General features: G+C 55.8%; 1 protein-coding gene across 4 annotated transcripts; it reads left to right on the forward strand.

The window, feature by feature from the left end:
- The first annotated feature begins 3,992 nt into the window (after positions 1-3,992).
- On the forward strand, positions 3,993-9,657 carry Cimap1d (CIMAP1 family member D). 4 transcript variants are annotated; one of them, XM_075975630.1, is made up of 4 exons: positions 3,993-4,013; positions 5,124-5,231; positions 7,738-7,851; positions 8,818-9,657. In XM_075975630.1, exons 3-4 carry the CDS (start codon positions 7,827-7,829, stop codon positions 9,300-9,302), a joined length of 510 nt encoding a protein of 169 aa, XP_075831745.1. In that variant the 5' UTR covers positions 3,993-4,013; positions 5,124-5,231; positions 7,738-7,826; the 3' UTR covers positions 9,303-9,657. The 4 variants fall into 4 exon arrangements, with proteins under 4 accessions (XP_075831745.1, XP_075831742.1, XP_075831744.1 ...); XM_075975627.1 differs by lacking the exon at positions 3,993-4,013 and adding an exon at positions 4,021-4,294; XM_075975629.1 differs by lacking the exon at positions 3,993-4,013 and adding an exon at positions 4,353-4,412.
- The last annotated feature ends 289 nt before the right edge of the window (positions 9,658-9,946 follow it).

The raw sequence follows: 9,946 nt of genomic DNA on the forward strand, positions 1-9,946 counted from the left end.
CTTCCTTTAGACCTCTCATTTCTGCCTGGTGGTGGCACACGCCTTTAATCCCAGCATTCAAGAGGCAGAGGCAGGCGGATCTCCATGAGTTCCAGGCCTGCTTGGTTTACAAAGTGAGTTTCAGGAGAGCAAGGACAGTTACACAGAGAAACCCTGTCTTGAAAATATAAAAAATAAAATAAAATAGTGTGGTCAGTTGTCACCATCTTCCCACTCCTTCACACCTTCACCCACCAACTCAACCATCCTCCCAGCATGCTTCACTATATTCTGTAATCAACCATTACTGTTCACCATATCCAACCATCCTCCACCCTCCCCCACTTTCCCCCACCCTCCCCATCCTCTACCATCCTCCATCAACCTCCCCCATACCCCCTCATACCCCCCACCTTCCACCACTCTCCACCACCCTCTACCATCCCCCACCATCCCCCACCACCCTCCACCATCCCCCACCATCCCCCACCATCCCCCACCATCCCCCACCTTCCACCACTCTCCACCACCCTCTACCATCCCCCACCATCCCCCATCATCCCCCACCATCCCCCACCTTCCACCACTCTCCACCACCCTCTACCATCCCCCACCATCCTCCACCATCCCCCACCATCCCCCATCATCCCCCACCACCCTCCACCACCCTCCACCATCCCCCACCATCCTCCACCATCCCCCACCATCCTCCACCATCCCCCACCATCCCCCACCACCCTCCACCATCCCCCACCATCCCCCACCATCCCCCACCATCCCCCACATCCCCCACCACCCCCACCATCCCCCACCTTCCACCACTCTCCACCACCCTCTACCATCCCCCACCACCCTCCACCATCCCCCATCATCCCCATCATCCCCCATCATCCCCCACCATCCCCCATCATCCCCCACCATCCCCCACCACCCTCCACCATCCCCCACCATCCCCCACCACCCTCCATCATCCCCCATCATCCCCCATCATCCCCCACCATCCCCCATCATCCCCCACCATCCCCCACCACCCTCCACCATCCCCCACCATCCCCCACCACCCTCCACCATCCCCCATCATCCCCCATCATCCCCCACCATCCCCCACCATCCCCCACCATCCCCCACCACCCCCACAATCCCCCACCTTCCACCACTCTCCACCACCCTCTACCATCCCCCACCACCCTCCACCATCCCCCATCATCCCCATCATCCCCCATCATCCCCCACCACCCTCCACCATCCCCCACCATCCCCCACCACCCTCCATCATCCCCCATCATCCCCATCATCCCCATCATCCCCCATCATCCCCCACCACCCTCCACCACCCTCCATCATCCCCCATCATCCCCATCATCCCCCATCATCCCCCACCACCCTCCACCACCCTCCATCATCCCCCATCATCCCCATCATCCCCATCATCCCCCATCAACTCCCACCACCCTCCACCACCCTCCATCATCCCCCATCATCCCCATCATCCCCCACCATCCCCCATCATCCCCCATCATCCCCCATCATCCCCCACCACCCTCCACCACCCTACCTTCCTCCACCCTCCTCTACCATCCTCCACTTTCCCATCCCTTCTAACGCTTTTACTTGTCTTTTCCTCATGTCCCCATCTTTCTTTCCTTGTATTAATCTCCGCAGACCTACAGACATGCTAGGGCCTATTCACCAGCAATCCACCAGAGGGTACCCATGAGTTCCCTGTGCTGTGGGCTCCAGAATCCACCAGCCCTCAAGCCTTCCCCTGCCATGTGCCAGGCGAAGATTCCATCCTGCCCAGACCAGGCCTTTCATGCCTGTGCCCCTGTCTCTCTGCTTCCTTCTCCACCCTGTCTCTCTGTCCCCTTTCTCCCTCCATTCCTCTGCTTCCAAGACTTTCCTACCTAAACTTCTTTCCCTGGTCCCTATGGAGAAACAGACAAGCAGGTTGAGCCCTAGATTCTTGCATTCCGGGGCTTTCTGGCAGGCTGGGCCCAGGAAATAGCCTCAGGTGGGGATCAGAGAATTCTCTGCCTGGTCCTGTCTCTGCTTGGCTCTGGGTCTATGGCCAATGCCAGGGGAAGGATCTTGTCTTTCTGACTGGGCAGCTCTGGTTGTAGAGAGGCAGAATGAGGTTCTGTCCAGCAGGCTGTGCCTACCCTAAGTTACTCCATATTGGATAAAACAGTCATGTCCTCCCCCCACTGTACATTGCTCTAGGCAACTCCACCATCATTCATTTTACAAGCAGCCTCTGGCTTTGTCCTGAGGAGAAGAATGACTACAGCCCTCCCCGGGTGGACCCATAACTGTAGCCTGTGTGGCTAACACAAGGTCGACACATCATGTATTCCTGGTGGTCAGACAGGACTGCTCTGTGTTCATGGAGGTTAATCAAGGTTGTGGAGGACACACGGACATATTAAAGAAACATCAGGTAAACCAGGACCAACGATTTATCAGACTCATCCAAGCAAGGGAAGGTGCCAAATCCTTCACCTGAATCCTGTGAAGTGAAGGACACAGGTGGCCCCACACCTGGATCCCGTGAAGGACACTGGTGCTCCCACACCTGGATCCCATGAAGGACACAGGTGACCCCACACCTGGATCCCGTGAAGTGAAAGACACTGGTGGCCCCACACCTGGATCCCGTGAAGTGAAAGACACTGGTGGCCCCACACCAATTCATCCATTGTCTGCTACTGATGTGTGTGTATGTCAAGGACTCCCTAACTTTTCCTGGGTGCATATCCAGTTTTGTCCCCTGGTTGACACCGTCTGTTGGATTGCCTGCCAGCCACCTGTTTGTCCATCTGGGTCAGGATGCAAACCTGCTATTCCCTGATCAGTTTGGCCCTTTACCTTGTAACAGAACATGGCAGCTCACCTTCTAGCCCTGATCCCAGCAGCCCCCTCCCGTGCTTGGTCTGCTTTGTTATGATCCAGTATCGACTCTGTCTCAGCTCCTTAAACTTCATGAACTCTGTACAGCCACGTAACTATTTGTTTTTGAGACAGGCTTTCTCTGTGTAGTCCTGGCTGTCCCAGAACTCACTCTGTAGACCAGGCTGGCCTCTAACTCAGAGATCTGCCTGCTTCTGCCTCCTGAGTGCTGAGATGAAAGGTGTGCACCACCACCGGCCATAATTCGTATCCCCTCTGTAGCCCATCTATATACACAGAAATATAGGTGTGCTGGATGGTGGTGAAACGGAGAGAAATATAGAAATAATATAGGCACATCCTCCTCTGTTTCCTCCATCTGAGACCACAGATGGTGCTCTTGACCTCTTGACTGTGATCCTAGCAGCAGGGAAGCAGAGGAGTTCAAGGTCAGCCTGGGCTACGTTGTGAGTCCTTGTCTCCACCAAAACTCCAAGTCACTACATTTAAAAAAATGCCCAGCAGCTTAGAGACAAACGTTCGGGCAAAAGTGTGTCCTCGTTCATTAGGCCAGTGTTCCCAGAACTCCCTACCTGAAGCTGCTATAGCAGCCCTAAGCAAGGGTGAGAACACAGCACCGCCCTAGACCGCTGTCCTCAGCCCTGCCTCGGGACCTCTCCTCCTGACGCCTTCCTTCTCAGCGCACTCCACACCAGAACAATCCACTTCATTTATTGCCTAGCTTCTCTCCCCACGGTAAGAACATACCTGCCCTTTACCAGTTTATTCCTGTTTTGTTCACGCCACCCTAAAAGGAGTCAGGTATACAATACCAGGTACTCGGTGCATGCCTGCTGATGAGCACTTGGCCGAGTTGGGGATGTGCTGTACACAACCCTGGGCTCTGTGGAAATGGGGCGCTGCACTCTTTATCCATGTGGCTGGGGGTGTCCTGTTTGCAGTTCCGGCTCCCTGGGGCCTGCTCTGGCCTGGTGGCCCAGCTCAGTCAGCTCCTTGGGGACCTGTTCGGCTGACACTGGAGTCTTTCCTGGGCCATCCAGCCACCTGGCTGACACTTGATCTCAGCTCCTCTTCCAGGCCAGCGTCCGGCGACCAGCCTGGCTCGGGCCAGGCCCCAAGATCCTTGCGTAGGGACAAGGGGCTGTCTGTGTGGTGGTGGGAGGGTGTGGTGAGGCCAGGCCTCTGCCAACACACTGGCTGAGCTGTGAGGATCGGGGACAGTGCCTGGTTTGTGGCTCCAGAACAGCAGGGCACAGGAGCCCACACCAGGCCCTGCTCACCATGGGGACCCTCAGCTGCGACCCAGCGGCCAGGTTGGCCACAGTACCCCTGGCCCGGCGGGTGGCTGAGGGCCACATTCCAGAGACCGGGCTGAGGAAGTCCTGTGGAATGGTCACCCTGGAGAATGGTTTGTGCTGGCCTTGTGGGAGAGGGCTCAGCAGAGGCAGCATCTAAGGCAGGACTGTATGTCCATACGTCCCCTGTGGGATCTGCTGGTCCTGCACGCTTGCCCAGCAGGGACACAGGTTGGGAGCACAGTAGGGCAGGACTGGAGGGAAGGAGTCAGAGGGAGGGTCCCTGTGGGAACTGCAGAGTGTGTGAAGGGGCTGAGGCTGGGTTCAGTGGGGGGGGGGGCATTTGTGGAGGATTCAGGCTGTAGCCTGTGCCTCAGTTTCCCATCTTAGGGTGGACAGTGGGGTCAGATCTACACCAGGTTCCATCTCCCCCCCTCTGAGGTGGTGTTTCTCTGTGCTGGCTTCACCTTCCCCTCCAGAATGATCTCTTTGTCTTGAGCTCAGTTTCCCTCCCTCAATGATTTCTATGTCCCCAGCCTCAGTTTTCCTAGTCGTAGTGGTCTCTATATCCTGGCCTCGGTTTTCTCTCTTGTGAATCTCTTTGCTTTGGCCTGTTGGCCTGTTTTCCTGCTCATGAGAAGTATCTTTGCCCTTAGCGTCTGTTTCCTCACCTGTGACCTTTCAGCTTTGTAACCCCCTGTAACACAACTGTCCTGTTCCTAGCCTCAGTTTCCCCACCAGTGAGGGTCTTTGCTCCCAGCCTGTTTCCTGAATCTCCACAGTCCTGTGACTCATGACCAGCTCACAATGTGGGTGTCATCCAGTCCTCCAGGACCCCTTTCCTTACTCTGCCATGGAGGTGACTGGGGGACCAGGGTGGGATGCTTTGCCCAGCCTCTCAGGGTTGCAGACACCAGCTCTGATCTGGTCTTTGGGTCTCAGGCTCCGGACCTGGCTTGTACATTCTCCCGTCCACCGTTGGTTACGTCAACCACGACTGCACCAAGACAGCCAGTCCCGCCTACTCACTTGCTCAGCGGCCCAGTGAAGGTAAGGCCAGCTGAGGGCCCCAAAGTTCTGCTGAAGGAGACCTCAGGGTGAGCAAGGCCGGGTAGGCAGGTCTGGTCTCCCTCCCAGTGGCTGTGCCATGTCGGGTAGGTTGTTGCCTCTATCACCTGAATTCTGGGATCACAGATGTATATCATCATATCTGGCAAGACACCAAGGTTTTGATGGGTCAGCAAGGATTGGGTGGCCAGGGTTCAGGGTGTGGTTCAGTGGGTAGAGTCCTAGCCTACCACGCCTAAGACCTCAGGCTTGGTTAAAAAAAAAGCCACAGTTCTGCTTGGTGTCCAAAAAGCACTCTGTGTGTTGCGAGTAGATTTTCTGACCCAAGTGTAGGTTGGTTGTTAGTGGCTGGCATAGATGCAGTTACCAGGCATGGAGCTTCCCTGTCTCTGACATTCTGTAGCGTGTGGCATCTAAACCCCACGGCAAGCTTGGAGTTCTCAGTGATGTTGACTGAATGTACCAGCCCTTAGACCCAGCCCTTGGTCCTGCAGCTGCTCTGAGGCCCCAGGGGGCTGGACAGGGGCCACCTGGGTTGGGAGCTGCTGTGAATACTTAGAGACCACAAGACAGAAGGACGGAGGATCCAGTGAGCCTCTCTCCAGCTGGGACAGGCGAGGGTCCTGCGTGGGCAGTGCGGTTGTGCTGGGATGGGGCTGGAGACGGTGACGGTGGCTCACAACTTCCTGTAACTCCATCTCCAGCCGAATCCAATGCTGTCTGCCAGCCTCTGTGGGCCCTGCACCCACAGAGCACAAATCTTCCCCGACAAGTACACAGCGTTTAACTGAAAAATGAACTCTTTTTTTTTAAATTTATTTATTATGTATACAATATTCCTTCCATGTCTGCCTGCGGGCCAGAAGAGGGCACCAGATCCCATTATAAATGGCTGTGCACCACCATGTGGTTGCTGGGAATTGAACTCAGGACCTCTGGAAGAGCAGTCAGTGCTCTTAACCTCTGAGCCATCTCTCCAGCCCTGAAAAATGAACTCTTAATTGGGTGTGGTGGCACACGCAGGCGTATCTCTGTGAGCCTGAGGCCACCTAGTCTACAGAGCGAGTTCTAGGACACCCCCCCCCCCGAAAAAAGAGAAAGCTTGGTGAAGGGGGACCCAGGAGAAGAGCCCACCCGCTGCAGCCTGCAGGTCGGGAGGGACGTGTCCTGGCCGGCGAGTTGGGTTCTCTCATTACACAAACTGGATAGGAGATGGAAAGCAGGTTTGCCCGTGCTGAGCAGGGGCTGAGCACCAACAGTTCTGCTTGCCACAGGCTGGCTGAGGTGACGAGGGACAGGCATCTTCCTGTGTGTGGCCCAGCACATATCGGTGGCTGCAACCCCATTCCTCCTATCCTGGGAGTCATTTAGATTAGCTCTGAGCTAGGGAAGAGCTGTTAGGCGCACAGGCGTAGGTTGTTTCTGAGCCCATTCCTTAACATTAGTGACCACCATAGGGTTAGTAGGGAGACTGTGTGTGTGCAAACACTGCCGGTGTGGGCGTGCACAGAAGCCCACACCTGCGTGGTACCTACGCACATCCTGGGACTCACTGAGGCTTTGAGAAAGACTTGGTGAAGCTTAGCCCTCACCTGCGGGCCCGGCATGGAGTGTCTAAAGTCCAGCAACCAGTGACCAGGCCAAGCATGATGCTACAGAACTGTCGTTTTTGACAACTCAAAAACTGAGGCAGGAGGATCAAGAGTTTAAGGGAGGGGGCTGGAGAGATGGCTCAGTGGTTAAGAGCATCGCCTGCTCTTCCAAAGGTTCTGAGTTCAATTCCCAGCAACCACATGGTGGCTCACAACCATCTGTAATGAGGTCTGGTGCCCTCTTCTGGCCTGGAGACATACACGCAAACAGAATATTGTATACATAATAAATAAATATTTTTAAAAAAAAGAGTTTAAGGGAAAAAGGATGGAGCCCCTGCCTAGAATCTCCCAGTGAGGAGCTGGGGGCGTGGTCAGGGTGGAGCCCCGCCTAGAATTCCCCCAGTGAGGGGTTGGGGGCGTGGCCAGGGTGAAGCCACACCTAGAATCCCCAGTGAGGGACTGGGGGCGTGGTCAGGGTGGAGCCTGGCCTAGAATCCCCCAGTGAGGGACTGGGGGCGTGGCCAGGGTGGAGCCCGGCCTAGAATCCAATGGTGTGGCTGAGTGGGAAGTTCAAGACTACCATTTATGACGGCCTAGGTTCCATTCCCACATATACAACTGTGAAAATGCTAACCAACTGTAGCCTTTGTGATCTCTTCCTTCTACACTGATGTGAAAATGTGGGTCAGGCAAGCCGAGCCATCTCAAGGGTGACTCCAGGTGACTCGGCGTGAGCCAAGGCCCTGCTGGGATTGGCATGCCCCACACAGTCCCTCTGTTAGACCCCTTTCAGGAGAGTCAGTCCTTCCCAGGTCGGCTCTTGGGCTGCTCTGGGCCAGGTGTGGGGAGCCCTGAGCTCACGGCACCTTTACGCTTTCGGGGCCTTTCCTCAGCACCTCTTCAGGGTTCCAGCCCAGGACCCGTGTATTTCTTGGACCCCAGAGTTACTCGCTTTGGCCGTAGCTGTCCCCCTGCCTACTCCATGCAGGGCCGGGGCAAGATTCGAGGTGAGTACAAAGTGTGTGGTGGGAAGTGACCTTTTACATCTGGGAGGCTGTCCTCTGCCTGCACTTCAGTGTTCGCAGTGATACAATCTGAGTTTCAGGAAGGCTAACTACTCCAGTCCTGCAGCCTTGAGCTGGGGTGACAACACATAGTGACCCTGCTGCCTAGGGACCCTTTTTTTAAAGCCCCTTCATGGTCCCAGAGGAATGCTCAAACACTTGATTTTATTCTCTGCATGTTATCAGTCCATCCATGCATCTACCCAGTCATTCATATACCCACCTATGCATCCATCCAACCACCCTGCACCAACACACCCATCCACCCACCCACCCACCTACCCACCCACCTATCCACCCATCCATCCATCCACACATCCACCTATCTACCCATTCACCATCTATCTACCCAGCAATTCATATACCCACCCATCTATCCATTCTACATCCATGCATCCATCCATGCATCCATCCATGCATCCACCCACCCACCCACCCACCCATCCACCCCTCCACCCATCCATCCACCCACCCACTCTTCTGCCCATCCCATCTTCCTGCCTACCCACTCATCCATCTCCCTGTGCTCCATTGCTCTGCTCAGCCTTCACTCACGGCCCCGCCCCAGCTCTTTAGTCACACTAATGCTGAGACATCTTTAGTGAACTTCCTGGTAGACTCAGACCACCTAGAGCTCCATCTCAGGATGCCCAGATCTTCAAGGAGGACAATCCGGGTGATCATGGGGCCTTGGAGGGGTCGAAGGTACCAGCTGGTGGGCGTGGGAAGCAGGAGGCAGATGTCTGGGCTCTGGGGTGGAAGTTGGAGCCTCTGCTGGCTCTGACCAGGAGTATCAGGCACAGAATGCATGTGTGAAGAATTTGCTTGGGCTAGACCCTGGGTCTTCGTGATGTCTGATGCAGGTCCGGTGAGGCCTCCATCTTGTGCGAATGCTCCTTCACTCCCCAGGTCTGGAGGTGACACCAGGCCCTGGGGCCTACAGCCCAGAGAAGGCTCCCCCGGTTCGCCAGCGGAACCCCCCAGCTTTCACTCTGGGCTCCCGCCTCCGACAGAAGCTCCCAGACGCCTCTTTTCCTGCCCCCAATGCGTACAGCATGCCATCCCTCTGGGGATCGCAGATCTTTATTAAACCTAGTAGCCCCAGCTTCACAGTTGTGGGCCGCAGGCCCCCAGCACGCCCTGCTCAGGATCCCTCAGAGATTCCAGGCCCTGGGCAGTATGAGACTCCTGACCCCAACACCTACCGACAGCGTAGGCCGGCCTTCAGCATACTGGGGAGACCCCGAGCCCCTCGGCCCCTGGAGGAGACACCTGGTCCTGGTACTCACAACCCAGAGCAGGTCACCGTGAACCGGGCCCGGGCCCCAGCATACTCCATGGGAATCCGTCACTCAAAGCAGGTATCCACAGTGGCAGGGGACACCAGATGCTGATGGCTGCTGGGTACAGTTTCCCTGGGCAGAGGAGATGCCACCCTTCTGGCAGGCTGAGGTCCTTAGGGGCCACTTGATCTTTCTGTCCCTGGGGCCAGTGACCCAAGGCCCAATCCGGGGTCAGGGTGAGTCTTCTTCCAGGGGCCCAGTTTCTTTTCCTAGGTCAAGCCAGGCCAGGGAGAAGTATCCCTTCCCTTGGCAGAACAAGGGGCTGTGTGTCCTAGAATTCAGCATCTAGGCCACTTGGGTTTCTGCAGATGAGGCAGGAGAATTCTCCTGGAGGTGACTCTGATATCTCTGCCCTACCTATCCCACCCTCTAGAGTTGCTTGCCAATAAATTGTTCCTCCAACGGTTGTCAGCATTGTGCACATTGGTTTGTTTGTTTGTTTATTTATTTATTTATTTGAGACAGGGCTTCTCTGTAGCTTTGGAGCCTGTCCTGGACCTAGCTCTTCTGGACTAGACTGGGCTCAAACTCAGTCTGTCTCTGCTTCCCGAGTGCTGGGATTAAAGGCATGCTCCACCCGGCTTGCACTTTGGTTTACTTTTGACCACAAACGAACACAAACATTGCCCTCCAGATCCACAACTCTACAAACCTCTTCCGGTCCAGATGGGGCAAATGGGAGACCTTGGCACCAG

This window comes from Microtus pennsylvanicus, chromosome 6, assembly GCF_037038515.1.
Source record: "Microtus pennsylvanicus isolate mMicPen1 chromosome 6, mMicPen1.hap1, whole genome shotgun sequence".
NCBI classification, from domain to species: domain Eukaryota; kingdom Metazoa; phylum Chordata; class Mammalia; order Rodentia; family Cricetidae; genus Microtus; species Microtus pennsylvanicus.

Coding starts and splice junctions, on each gene's coding strand:
- Cimap1d (XM_075975627.1), top strand. CDS start 4,168: ATGGGGACCCTCAGCTGCGACCCAGCGGCCAGGTTGGCCACAGTACCC. Junction 4,295..5,123: donor AATGGTCACCCTGGAGAATG/GTTTGTGCTGGC, acceptor TTTGGGTCTCAG/GCTCCGGACCTGGCTTGTAC. Junction 7,852..8,817: donor GGGCCGGGGCAAGATTCGAG/GTGAGTACAAAG, acceptor TTCACTCCCCAG/GTCTGGAGGTGACACCAGGC.